This window comes from Parasteatoda tepidariorum, chromosome 3 (genome assembly GCF_043381705.1).
Source record: "Parasteatoda tepidariorum isolate YZ-2023 chromosome 3, CAS_Ptep_4.0, whole genome shotgun sequence".
Taxonomy (NCBI): domain Eukaryota; kingdom Metazoa; phylum Arthropoda; class Arachnida; order Araneae; family Theridiidae; genus Parasteatoda; species Parasteatoda tepidariorum.
Genome location: NC_092206.1, coordinates 80533252 through 80548239, shown reverse-complemented (window position 1 = coordinate 80548239; position 14988 = coordinate 80533252). Strand labels below are relative to the sequence as shown.

Sequence of the window (14988 nt, the reverse complement as noted above, 5' to 3'; positions counted from 1 at the left end):
GGATGGTCTAGTCCCTTCTTTGCAAGAGGGTCAACCAGGGACCATCTCGTTTCTGTGCATATCGACGTGGGACGGGATCCATGCTGCTGGGAAATGAGCTTTACTTTTTGTAAGATCGAAAAACTGGTTTTATCTCCAATGAAGGCCCAATTTCTGAGGTGTTGAATTGAACTACGGCTGTCAGATTATTAGAAACTGCACAAGCATTAAGTAATAAGTATAATGTTCAAGTGCTATGTAATAGGTAAAATCTATAAGCATTAAATTATGTGCAAAATGCACGTTTCGTAAGTAATAAGCAGAATCCATAATCATTAAGTTATACGCAAAATACTTAAGTTTTTTGTTGAATGCAACACTGCGTTTTTTAATTTAGTGAATTAGTTTTAGCTAAAAATTAATAATCATGAAAAAAAAATTATCATTAAACGTAATTTTTTAAAACTGATATATCAGTTTTTTAACAATCCAATCGAGAAGAATGCCGCATTGACGATATTTGGAATGTATTTAATATTCTTCCAGATAAACTCTTCTTTAGGGTAGTATTATTTTCTTCCATCTTTGAGAGTCAATATCAATCTACCTTTTTTTCTTCATTTCCGTTATTTCCCCGGAAACAGTTTCCAGACGATCTTCCGGTTAAGGCCCGGAAAGAGTAAGCTCTTTTTCAAAGGAGAAGCTGAAAGACGGAGAATAAAATTGCAGAAAGGTATAAAAGTTTCTCCCAAACAGGTAATTAGGAAATAAAGGAGAAGAATCTGAAATAAAACAGAAGTAGAAGCTAGAAATGGCAAAATATTCTTGGGTAATTTATTTCAGTAATGCCTGGATTTTACGTATCAAGTCATTAACTACTTAGCCATTTATTATCTTTTGTAGTTAAATACTGTGTTGGTTGAATTTCAATTTATTTCAATAGATTAAAGTTAGCCATTATCACTTTTAAGTTTTAAACTTAAAATTTAGAATGAATATTTTGTAAAACGTAAATTATTTCAGCGGATCACTTGAAATTGTTTAGCATAATAAATAAGTTAGATGATACTTTCAATAACTCTGAGTATATTACGATTGTATCTATGTTTTATAACTTGAAATTTAAAATGAAAACTTCATTAAATTTAAATCATATAAGGGCAAACTTTTGCCGAGAGAAAAATTCTGGTAAAATTTTCTTTCTGTATGGTAATGACATTTCTGCTAAAGGACGATAATTCTGATTAATTGTGTTACTACTAATGAATTACAATATATACGGTATTTAAATCATTTACTTGGTATTCTGCTCATATAGAAACAGTTTAACACCTTTTGCTTACGGTGTACCAGTTATACCTTAACATGCGGTTCACATGCTGTACCAGCAGTAAGCAAAAGGTTAATAAATGTTCTGGTTTACAGAATTATAGTTCTTATTTCCACTCATTAAGTAAATATCCAAAACTAAAGAGTAAATTTAACCAAATATATTGTTTATATACATTGTCTTAAGAATTCATGAAAAAAGTATAAATTTTACAATGTTTACAAGCTTTTATCACAAATTATAAAACCATATTTTCTTATTATTTTTTCTAAATTTATTACCAAAGCTCTTTGATAAAGATTACAGGGCTTTTTGATGTTCCTATAGAGTAAATTTTACCATATTCTGGGAAATTGCATCTTTAATATTCTGTAAATTTCTTAATTTTACCAGTTCCGGTAAATTGCACCATATTCTGGCAGTTCTGACCATGCTTTTTTTTCTCAGTGTTGCAATTATTCATCATAATATATTAATTATGTAGAAAAGTTAAAAATTTAACAATTTATTGTAAATAATAATTATGTAACAATTTATAAATTTTTAATAATAAGTATTGCCTTAGTGAAGTTTGATTTTATTTCTGTAACTTATAGAAAAACACTTTTATTTATTTTATAGCTTTCTATTTGAAATGTAAATCAAATTAAATTTAAATCATTCAAGTGACATTTAGTAATATTATTAACTTCACATAAATTTTATCGTAAATCTCATTGTTACATAATATCAGATCACAAAATATCGTGTCGTATATTATCATTATCGTATCACATAATATCGTATCGTGTCCTATCGTTTCTTTTAGAATAGTTCTTGGCAGATTATATCATTTGATGCTACTCATTTAAACCTATTACTACAATACTAATTTAAAAATTAGTTGAAATAAACAATTTTTATTAACTTTTGCATAGTTAAAAGATACTTCACCGATTAAATTTATTTTAATCTTCTACAAAACACAGATTTAATTTTTAAAATTTTATCTAAGAAAAAAAAATACTTCAGTGTTTTTGGAACATTTTGTACATTTTTACTAATATCAGTCAATTAATATTAATCTTTCATTTAATTTTTTCTGCAATATTTATTTTTAGATGACTGTGATCTGACAATTTTAAATATTTTTTTGTTAACTTTCGCTTAATTTAACCATTATTTAGGTGAAGTGTATTTCAGAACTTAGACCATCTCTAAATTGTCTTTAATAACATTTATGCACGCAGTTTTGTCATTTTTTGAGAAGGAAACCGAAAGAATTTACACACATAAATTATCTTACAATTTTAAAGAATTTAAATCCAACTACCCAGGAATAGTATTGGTACCTAATCAATCAATAAAATTGCTAAATTTTGCCCACAATATATAAAAATAGCTTAAGATTAGATTTTTGGTAGATTTTATCAGTCAATTTGGATAAATGATTAGTTATGATAAATAATTTATTAACAATTAAAAATACTTTTACTAAATTTTAAGATAGATAAAAACTCATTCCATATCTTAGATTGCATCACAATTGTATATTTGATAACTTTTATATTTGAAACATTTAAAAAAGCTCTTTGAACTATTTATCATGAAGTATGGAAAAATTTACCTCGACCCACCCTTATTTAGGGCATACGGGTAAATGTTTATTAAAACCAAAAAAAAATCCAGAAAACAGTACAAACATAAAATACATATCAGACAAGGCAAGCAACCCATGAGCATGGCTGGTGCAGAGCAGCAAAAATCATATAAGGTGATAGAACATTAAAACAACAATATATTAAAAGTGTCAGTTAAGAGAACAATTTAAAAGATAAACATGCAAAATTTATCTTTATCATAAAGTATAAATTTTGTCTTACATTTTTCCACGAAGTATAATTTAAGAATAGTTTTTAGTATATTCAATTTAGTTAATGCTTAATACATTAATCAAAGAATTAATAAGAATTATTAGCTCTTTGAAATTTTTTTATCTTTGTTATTAAAAAATGTAGGTTGGTTTTTATGCAATTTTTTTCAAAATTCATCGTAATTAAAAAATCGAATTTTAAATGAACACCTAAAATAACTACACGTTCTTCAATTGTAAAATTTTCTCAATTTTTTTTTCTTGCAAATGACGCTATTAACCCTCTCTGTGTAACGCTATCAATCCCTGAAGTTCAATCCTCTCTGTGTGACATAATGAATTCATATGAATAATTATAACTATTTCAACGAAACGTTATTCCGCATATATACACGCAAACGTTTGTAAAACGTTTTACTAGGAAACCAAAATTACTCGATTTGATTTGAATGGGAACTCAACAAACCTAAATCAAATTTAGAACTTGGGGAACATTTTAAAGAGTCGTTTACATGGAATGAAATGTACTACATAAAAATGTGCTGTAAAATTTGCTATCCAGGATAAAACCACATGGAACCGATACTATGTTCACTAGTCTACGGAGTCAATGCCGAAACTTCATCAAAAACTTCGTTACTGCTAAAGGAATAAACACAAGCTTACTGTATCAATAAATAGCAAAGCACAACTTGATCATGCATGAACACTCTTCATATTTTTCTACGTTTTAAAACAAGAGGAATACTTTAAAGAGTGGTTTATGTAAGATAGAATACTCTGTATAAAAGAAGGGATTGATAAATATTGTTATATTCATTAATATGTGGAATCAAAGCCTAACACATCTTCAAAGCTTCATTACTACTAAAAGCACAAATACATACATGTATAAATGGATATCAAGACGAAGTTTGATTTGCAAGAAAATTCTCCATCTTTTTACACAATTGAGAGCTTAGGGAATATTTTAAATAGTCTTTTACGCAAGATGGAATGTACTTGTCAGGGGAGCAGCCTAACGGTCTGGGACTAAACCAGCAGAATTAATTTGGTTTAATTAAAAATGTGATTTAGATAAATTGGAAAATAGAAAAAGACAATTAAAAAACGTTTATAAAACTACATTTAATATACATCTACAACTAATTTCAACCTCTAACAAAACAAACAAAATAGTCTCATTCTATTATAAAATAAATTAAAATAAAACTCTCTAGCTAGGTTTTTGATATTGGTGTTGCATGTTTCAGTATTTCAATAAATTTTCTTGCTTTTTTCAGCCTCGCTGAATTTTATTTTTAAAAATCCCAACATACAGCCACTGTGGGAAAAATTTGCCTTTTTCACATGGTAAAAATTTCTCCCCAAACAACAAAAATTTCAGTTAATATAAATAAAATCATCATTTGGACATTACGTGTCTTAAGTAAACCAAAGGTAAAGGTAATTCGTTTCTCAACTATATAGAAACGTAGCACCCAAACAATTAAAATTCATGTTTATATTATTTACAACCTATAACCTAGATGTAGTGAATAAAAGTTAATCGAAATATTTTTTAAAAACTTCTTAAATTTGCTCGATAATTTTCTTTTATTATTAAATTTCCTACTTCTACAATACCTTTACTATTTGCTACACTTCAAACAAGAAAATACTATCCGTAACATCTGAATTTTTTAACCACTACATTTCGCTAAAAATTCAGATTTTAAACTCTTAATAAACTCAAATAAAAATACAAGTATCACTCGAGAGAAACTTTCAAACCAGCAATAAAAAAAAAATTTTACTGACATATAAAATACCAAAGAAAAGTTGGAAATAAAATAGAAAGATTCTTATAAGTATCATCTTCATTAAAAAGTATTCTACTAATACCATCTGCACACTTATTCTTGAAAAGTATGTTTTAAAAAAAAAATCAAAATATTTGTATGAAAAATTTAATCCTTAACATTATTCTTTTTTGGTGATAAATAGTTTTTTTTCCTTGCTCTAACTTAAGTAAGGTTTGTATTTCTCAAAATTCTGGTTCAAAAATTCAGTCATAGAATGTTTTGAAAATAACACCTTTTTGCCATCGTCATTTTCTTCTTATTTTCTCCTTTATTCGTTGTATTAATCAAATTATTTGACTTCTTTAATCCTTGTTACTACTCCGATCCTTAATTTTTTGTCTTTTTATTTCATGAGAAACTCTACTGAAAAGCTTCGTCAAATCTAAAAACATGAAATACGATGAAAACTTTTAAATGCTTTGGCGGCTTTTATTAATTTAATAAATTTTCCTCACTCATAAATTATTTAGCAATCTTTTTAATTTTCGCCTCCCTGGAATGGTCTAATTTGCTTTCTCATTTTCGCATTTGTCTTTCTTTTTACCTTTTTTTCCGCACTGGATGTTCTAAATCTTTAGTTGCATCAACATTAGTCACTCTCGCTATCGGCTGCTTCTTTCCAAATTTTCAATATCAACATTTAATAGTTTCAAAATCTTTGTTTAACACTTCCACAAGCCTTTTTTAATCTGGTAAAAGATTTATTAGCCTTGCAAATACTTTGTATCATGATTCAAATTAATTTGCGTTTCTTGGAAAACTTACAATACTCTGGGAGCGATGAATTTGCTTTATCCATTTACAATACAGTCAACCCTCCTATAACGCGGTGAGTGCGTACCGCGTTATATGGAAACCACGCTATAAGAAACTCGGATTTAACCGTACAAACAAACCAGGCTAATTCGTAGCGCGTTCTATGGAAACCGTCTACCGCGTTCTATGGAAACCGCGCTATAAGAAACGCAGAATTAGTACAAATCACATCATTCATGCCGCGTTATATGGAGACTAATAAGGACAAGATAAATTATAAATTATTTTCATTGAATTGAAGAGTTTATATAAAGAAATGATATCAAAATTAAACTAAAAAACTGTTTTTCAACAAAAACAAGAAACTTTCAACACTCACCCTCGCTGTCAGATAATATGAGTCGCCTAACTCGCATTCTTTTAATAGGCAAAATGTCTTCCTCACTTGGCTCATCTTCACATTGGTTTTCGATTGTAGCTTTTTTTTCTAACTCCACTAAAGCCTCTCTGTAGGGAGCTAAGCAATTTCTTAACTCTCTTTTAAACTTTGCGCTACACACCGTTGAATGATCAGTTTCAATGAAATGGAGTTCTAATTCTTTAGCCAAATTTAGCCCTTTTTTCACATCTTGTAAATCGACATTTGGCACCCATTCGTTTTTCTTATTTTCGTTTACCAATGGATTTGAGGTGGGTGCATCAATTAAATCCATCAGTTCATCCTCATCTAAAGTTTCTTCCCCGAGTACGAGTTCTCTTACATCCTGATGGTTTGTTGTAAATTCTTCATCGCCTAAACGAGAAGCAATGTTTACTATTTCTGTAACTGGGAGTGAAATTGTAGAATCATCTTGTATTGCTTGAACCATTTCAGGTAAAAGGGGTTTCCAACACGCATTAAGCGTTGATGGTTTAATTTCCGNATTTTTATTTTTCTATCAAGAAAAATGTTTCTATTTTAATGATAGAGTAAGCTACTATTTTATAGTATTACAGTCAACCCTCCTATAACGCGGTGAGTGCGTACCGCGTTATATGGAAACCGCGCTATAAGAAACTCGGATTTAACCGTACAAACCAGGCTAATTCGTAGCGCGTTCTATGGAAACCGTCTACCGCGTTGTATGGAAACCGCGCTATAAGAAACGCAGAATTAGTACAAATCACATCATTCGTGCCGCGTTATATGGAGACCAATAAGGACAAGATAAATTATAAATTATTTTCATTGAATTGAAGAGTTTATATAAAGAAATGATATCAGAATTAAACTAAAAAACTGTTTTTCAACAAAAACAAGATAGACTTTTGCAAAATTTAATCTTTCAACACTCATCCTCGCTGTCAGATAATATGAGTCGCCTAACTCGCATTCTTTTAATAGGCAAAATGTCTTCCTCACTTGGCTCATCTTCACATTGGTTTTCGATTGTAGCTTTTTTTTCTAACTCCACTAAAACCTCTCTATAGGGAGCTAAGCAATTTCTTAACTCTCTTTTAAACTTTGCGCTACACACCGTTGAATGATCAGTTTCAATGAAATGGAGTTCTAATTCTTTAGCCAAATTTAGCCCTTTTTTCACATCTTGTAAATCGACATTTGGCACCCATTAGTTTTTCTTATTTTCGTTTACCAATGGATTTGAGGTGGGTGCATCAATTAAATCCATCAGTTCATCCTCATCTAAAGTTTCTTCCCCGAGTACGAGTTCTCTTACATCTTGATAGTTTGTTGTAAATTCTTCACCGCCTAAACGAGAAGCAATGTTTACTATTTCTTTAACTGGGAGTGAAATTGTAGAATCTTGTATTGCTTGAACCATTTCAGGTAACAGGGGTTTCCAACACGCATTAAGCGTTGATGGTTAAATTTCCGCGCAAGCCGATGACACGGTTCTAATACAATCTAAAATAGAAAATTCCATCCAAACTTGAGTAAGGGTTTTATTTTCACTACTTTCTAATCTGTCGAAAATGGTTTGGAAAACTTGGCGTGTGTAATACATTTTTAAAGTTTGAATGACTCCTTGGTCCAAAGGTTGTATTAATGACGTGCAGTTAGGAGGAAGGAAGACAATTTTTACATTTGGATGATCCAGTTGTATGTTGTGGCACGTTCTTTTGAAGGTTTAAAATCCTGAGCACGCCTTTGATTTTTCAAAATGAAGGTTATAGATGGTAGTATTTTCCAATATAATGCCGTCTCATCGGCGTTAAAAATCTGATGAGGTGAATAGCCTCCTTTATTGATAATTCTAGCTAATTCCAGCTTATAATTTTCGGCAGCCTCAGCATCTGCTGAGGCCTGTTCTCCTTGAAACTTAATATTGTGTAATGAGTACCTTTTTTTAAGTTTTTCAAACCACCCTTTACTCACGACAAACGAATGCTTTTCTAACTCTGCAGAAGAATGCTCAATATTCCTTAAATGTTCATAGATTTTAAGGGCTTTCTGCTTGATAAGATTTCCACTGATAGGAATCTTTTTGGCTATACAGTCTTCCAACCAGATCATTAACGCCCGTTCCATTTTAACCAGATTAGAATTTCGTGTGCGAGTAACACGTTTCGCACTTAACGAACAGCCATCTGCCACAGTTTCCTTATATTGTCTGCATTTTTCTTTAGGGTTCGAATTGTAGATTCATTCAACTTGGTTGATTTTGCAACCGAAGATAGTTTTTCCCCGCCTTCTAAACGATTTAGAATTTCGATTTTATCTTCAAGAGATATAAACTTTCTTTTTAACCCTTTCCTTGTTTCTTTCGTGTTTGACATGATGCAAATCTAGGGTTAATAATTACTTTATTTTTATTACATCAGAACAAAGGAAAAATATTACTTACAGTATTGTGTAATGTTGTCCAATTATAAACCACAAATAGCTGAACGAACGGACGGCGTAGAAATTTTTTTAGAAAGACTTGGTCACCAACAAAACGTGTGCACTGTGAAAGAGCTCTGAAAAGATTAAAACCGATGTCGCTATGAGATAAGCCGGAGATAATCTTTATGTAAACATATCTAGTAACTATGTCGCGATCCCACGGCCTGGACCTACATGAAACTGGCGCCATCTGTTCCCTTATAATTCAAATAGGCCCTAACGAACTAAACAGCTTAGGCTGAGCATTCTTAGGCTACGCGGAAGGAACTTATGGGATGCTGTTGACGGAAACCGCGTTCTGAGAGTACCGCGTTATAGGAGTGCTGTCGCATTTTCAGCTCCGCGTTATATGGAAACCGCGTTCTGAAAGCACCGCGTTATAGGAGGGTTGACTGTACTTGATCCGTATTTTTCTTTGGAATCTAGTTGACTGTCTGGAAATCCATGAAGCAAACCTTTTCTTTTTTCCATGTTCTATTTTTTACGCCAGCTGTTTAGTATGGTGCTTCTGTACTGGTACTCTCACTTCAGATTGTTTGATTTTTATGAGTTGTGACTTTTCATAACTTTTGATGCACTATGAGTCTTTGCGCCACCAATATGTTTCATATCTGGAGATTTTGTTTCCAATATTTCTTTGACTTCCATCTGCGTTGCAAAATTATAGGATTCTAAATTTTCCATTTTTCCGTACTCAGGTAGTTTTAATTTGCTTACACTTTTCTTTAGTGCCACACAACTAACCTCACACACTTCCACTCCATTACCGAGCCACTAATTCCACTCTCGTTGTTTCTGGCATTTTTTTGCTAAGGCTTCCTTTACCTTTTTCCACCTTAGTGTCATTTGTCGTATACTTTCTTTCTGTTGAAACAAGCTTGTCTTCAGCTCACAAGAATGCGATATCACAGAGTTTTCCTTGTTCCAAATAAGTTTTTTTTATAATGTCTCCCATTGTGTCTGGGCATCAGTCTGACCAGTTCCTTTTTGACAGCCGTAGTCTTTATTCTTGAATCAACCAATTGTTTTACTTTTTTTCTGCTAAGGTCGATTTGTGTTCTTGCTAATAACTCTGGTTCTTCCATCACTGAAACACTAAGCATATTTTTCTGGCTTTTTGTGTTTTGATTTACTTTAGAAATTCTTCCAAGACAGAGCGTTCTCCAATGCCCTTCCTTACCACGAGTCTAACGATTTGGAGACGATTTCAGAATTTTTGTCCTTTCCTATGAACCTTAGTTTCTGGCAAGAATCTTTTCCAAGTTTCTCTCTGAGTCTGCACCTTGCCGTCGATTCCATCTGCTCCTAGATAACTCGTATCTTCTTTCTGACTTAAAGTTTTGGTGATTTCTGTACGTCTCCCATGAGTTAGGTCAGGTACGTCTCCAGTGACCAAAATCAGGTTATCTATATCACTTACTAGTTTTTTGAACGCTTATCGAGTGCTTTCAAATTCGGGCATATGGCATACTCCTTATAAATTCCATTTCACAACTTAGTGGTTATTCGTATTCATTGAATTCAAAATATTTGCTCTTCGTCTCCATCTCTAACTGCTAAAGAGCGTTTTATGTTTCTTTTTTCTATTCTTTTCCTTGCTTTTCCATTTATTAGTCATTTTATTTCTTCCTTACTTCTTCCAATCGTTCCAAAGTCCAATCGTTCACAATAAAATCCCTTGTATATTCAAATTTCTACTTTCTCCCCAGTGCCGATAAATCACGTCTAAGTGTCAACAGAAATTATTTTTACACACTTCTTCTTTCTTCAAAAGCACTAGTATTTGCTTTTAACCTCTCTTGATTTTACATCACTACTTGTCAGGATATAGGCTAAGCGGTCTGGGTCTAAACTAGCAGAATCACCAATGATTTAATTAAAAATGTGACTTAGTGCAATTGGAAAATAGAAAAAAGACAATTAAGAAACATATTCATTTATAAATCCGCATTTAAAATACACCTTCAACTAATTTCAACCACTTCAAACAAAAGACAGTTAAAATATATATGTTATATAACTGTTAAAATATAAATTGAAATGAAAATAAAATTCTCATGCGATGTTTTTAATATTAGCGTTGCATGTTTTATTATTTTATTAATGTTCTTGCCTTTGTCAACTTAGCTAAATTTTATTTTTAAAAATCCTGATAGTACTGTTTAAAAAAAGTGCATTATAAATATTGTTGTATAAGTCTAAATCTACAATGAAGCCACCAGTATATTCTTTAATCTATGAAATCAATGCCAAAACATGTTCGGAACTTCGTTGCTACTAAAAGAACAAACCCACGCCAAATGTACAAATCAATATCATAGCACAGTTAAATCGGCGTGAGCATTCCCTACTTTCTTATACAATCGAGAATTTAGGAAATATATTAAAAAGTTGTTCGTGTAAGATGGAACATACCAAAAAAGGCGTAATTTTGATAATATTGATAATAATGATTTAATAAGTTAGGTTGTACGATGATGTTATCAGGAATCGGAACCTTTATCTATAGATTGAACTCGAAGCACGTTTAAGAGTTCATTGTTACTAAAGGAACACATACTGCATTTATCCAAAATCATAAGGCTGCAGTGTGGTTTGCACGAAAATTTACTAGTTTCTACTGTTCATTGCTACTATAGAAGCACATACTGCACTTGTCAATAAGCATAAAGCTACAGTTTCGTTTGCTCGAAAATTCACTAGTTTTTAATGTTCTTTGCTACTAAAGAAACACCTACTGCATTTAGGCATAGTAGAATATAAGAGATATTATATTGCTTTTCTTCATCAATATTCATAGAATAGCAAATAAAATTTTTATTAATTTGAGACAAACTTAAAAAATACAGTTCATTTTCCATATGAAAATACAATATTGTAGCATAATGATTATTTTTCGAAATATTCAAGCACAACTGATTCAGTTTCTGTTTCATTACCTCATCGCTATCAAGTGCCTCTAGTAAGTTGGGAAGCAGAGTATCACAGAAAAAAATCATAGATTGAAGTTTTATTGAAATAGAGTCGTAAAAATAAATCCTATCTGTTTCCAAAATTGTGTTTGAGAAAAATAACTTACAGTTCAGAATGACTAATAAAAAAAGACATTATCTTGTCTTCTAAACAATTTAGGCACAGTTACTGCCTGTAGACATAGTTGAATCTAAGGATAGATGTTTTGAAGAAGAAAAAAAAGATTGTATGTTATTACGTTACTTCAATCAATTATTACGGAACTATAAATAAATTATTTACTAGTTTGACACAAATGGAACAAGCGTAAAAAATACCATTTAATTAGTCAAATGAAAATACCACATTGTTTATCTGCATAATGAATCTCTCTTAAAATATTTAAGCACAACTACTTTAGTTTCTGTTTCATTATCACATCACAATAGAATACCTTCAGTCAGTTGGAAAACCAAGTATCATAGAAAGAAATCACAGATTGAAGCTTTATTAAGATGGAGTCATGAAAATATATTCTATGTTTTCGAAATTGTGCTTGAGATAATTACTTACAGTTCAAAGAAATCTAATAAAAAATGACATCATCTCTTCTTCTAAACAGAGAGCATATATATTATTGCCGATTCTTAGTGATAGCAGATGGTACGCGCATAATTAATGAAGTGTAAAATTGCTCAGGGAACAGTTTTCATGCTCAAATAATATCTTCATTAATGTTCTAAAAACACATCAGTTCTTCTTAACGATCTGTACAAAGAAATGGAGATGATCAGAATAAACACTATTAGATTAAGTGAAAAAGGAAGAACATTTCCCAATTATCAGAACTTGTTATAGAAAACGAAGCTAAAATAACTTGCATTAGAGCTTTTTTTTTATTAATGATCTTGAAGTTAGTTGCGTATTATGATTCTTTTGTAAAATATTGATGATTATTTTGACAAATTAGCTTTATTGCTTTGTAAAAACCTAAAGCGAAAAAACTTCCACGATGCTCATTTTTTAAGAGTAAATTTTAAAAGGAAGGCGATGAGGCATTATTATACATTTTTAACTCTTTATTAAACGAAGAACATTGTAAAATTGTAAAAATGAAGAATTGTAGTCATATGATATATTCAGAAAAAAAACGTAGATTCTTGAATAACAATATATTATTTCATTTCTTGAAATGATAATTTTAACGATAATAAATTGTCTTACAAATAAATTGCTTTAATTCAGATAGATAGATATAAATTGACTTTTTTTTAAAAAAAAATTTAAAATACAACTAATAATAGTTTATTTTGGTAAGTACAATATATTTTATTAAAAATTGCTATTGTGGAAGTTATTAAATAAGTGATTTTCTGTGAAAAAAAATCTGTTGTGATAACAATTCATCAAATAACCTTAAGAAAATTCAAACAGTCGTTTAAAGGAAGAATTTTAGCCTCCAATCTAAAAAATCGTTCAAAACATTAGTTAGTTCGGGAGGGAGTATGAAAAATGAATTTTCGTTACTGGTAAATAAAACCATTGTAATACTTCCTTATGCATTTTTTATTGTAATAAGTCTTGAGAAATTAATTTTTTAATTTCACGACATTCCTAAAAAGTCAAAAGTTCGAAACTATTCATCCAATTTCGTTTCAATTTTGTATTTTGCTACTTACTTTGCTTAAAATTATCGTTCTTAAATTGCGCAAAATGTATGTACCTTACACTTCAAAATTTTTCCAACTATTAGCAAAGGTGATAAAAAATAATAGGATAGAATAAAATGAATAAAATGATTGTTAAATATTAAAATTGTTTCTTGGATTTTGCTAGCAACCTTTGAAGAAATGAGTTTTTTGAATTTTTATCGAATCAAATATTTTTTGGAGAAATGGCGACTTAACGTATTAACACTTAAACGTATTAACTTTCGATCACTCTCCTAACTAAACTAGAGATCATACTTTCCACATTGACGCTACACCTCATATTTTGAAGGTTAAAAAGCCAAATACGTAAAAAGGTATGTCAGTTTAGAAAAAGTGTGTTTTTGTGTCTGATTTAGTAATTTTAAATATCGTCTTCGCTAATTATTGTTAAGCATAATTTAAGTAAGGTCTTATTATTTTATAAAGGGTTTGAAATCTTAATGGTTTAAAGAGGTAACCTCAAATATGCTAATTAGCAAGAGCAGACAATATTTACGTTACGAAATCACACGACAAACATACTTTCGGTGAATAAACAGGATTTCATTTCTAATTTAACTACCTAAGCTTCTAAACTTCCAGAAAAATTATTTTCTTTAAAGTGATGTAAAAAATCAAATGTCTTACACTTCAAACTTTTGTAACAATTATTATTAAAAAAATAAATATTTGCTGAAACTTTAAATAAATAAATTTTACAATTTTGTTCAAAAAAAAATCAATTTACTCAAAAGGTTCACGAGATATGGCGAAAATACCCAAAAAGTAAATTTAACATTACGGGGTCCAAATTTCAACCAGTCTACTGGCCAAGCTATAGGGACATTCCCCAGATTCCCTATCTCCTATATTTTGTTGCTCAGAGATCAGTATCAGTTGAAGAGTCGAGACAATTTTGTATCTGATTTTGTAGTTTAAAATATCGTCCGCACTAATTAATTAGCGTCTCTGAAGTCACCCCTAGAACCATTAAGATTGAGCCCTAAAAAGTGAATATCTGATCATTTGATCAAAAATTATTTAGGATGATCCATTTTTGAAACCCTGTACATCAATGATTAACTAATTGATAATAAACTTAATTACAATAATTTTCTACAAAATATCTTTCTCCCGCTTAAAAACTAATTCGATTTCAGAATAAAGAACCATTTTCTTATATTAAAATTTCGAAGGACGTGTTAGGAAAACCAAGAAAACATAAACTCTTTTTTATATTTAGTTTTATAAACAAATAAAGAAAGAACACTACTCTACGGATGTCAGGAAGTACTCATAAAAGACGGAAAAAAGCAGTAAAGCTGTGAATAAAAACAAATATACAAAGGTACTTGATGACCTGTCAGGGAAACAACAGGTGGTGAAAAGGAAAGGAAGACATCGAAAAGACAAGGCTTTTTTTACGGATTTTCTCGGAAACCAAAAAGAAATGACTTCTCCCTCAGCCGTAAGAAAACTCGAAGGAAGTTCCTAATCCAGGAGAGTGCATCCCAGCTCCATGGTTGCAGGCGTGAAGAGATAAAAAGTAGGTGTTGGGCATTTTTCCTGATGTTGAGTTTACGATCTATTGAATACTCAAGAAGTAGTATTTAGTTGTGATTTTGTTATTTTGTCTTGTTGATATGTGGTCTTTCCTATATATATATATATATATATAGTACAATATATTTTATTAA

The 14988-nt window shown here is 30.6% G+C and overlaps 2 protein-coding genes across 2 annotated transcripts in view; both read right to left on the bottom strand.

The window, feature by feature from the left end:
• Nucleotides 1-14988, bottom strand: part of LOC107450170 (protein qui-1-like) — a 140900-nt gene that overhangs the window by 100015 nt on the left and 25897 nt on the right. The window lies entirely within an intron of this gene.
• Nucleotides 7842-8291, bottom strand: LOC139425277 (tigger transposable element-derived protein 1-like). The gene has a single exon (XM_071179246.1). It carries the CDS (start codon nucleotides 8289-8291, stop codon nucleotides 7842-7844), a length of 450 nt encoding a protein of 149 aa, XP_071035347.1.

What these genes read in the sequence shown, in the direction of transcription:
- LOC139425277 (XM_071179246.1), bottom strand. Translation starts at nt 8,291, where the DNA reads ATGGAACGGGCGTTAATGATCTGGTTGGAAGACTGTATAGCCAAAAAG.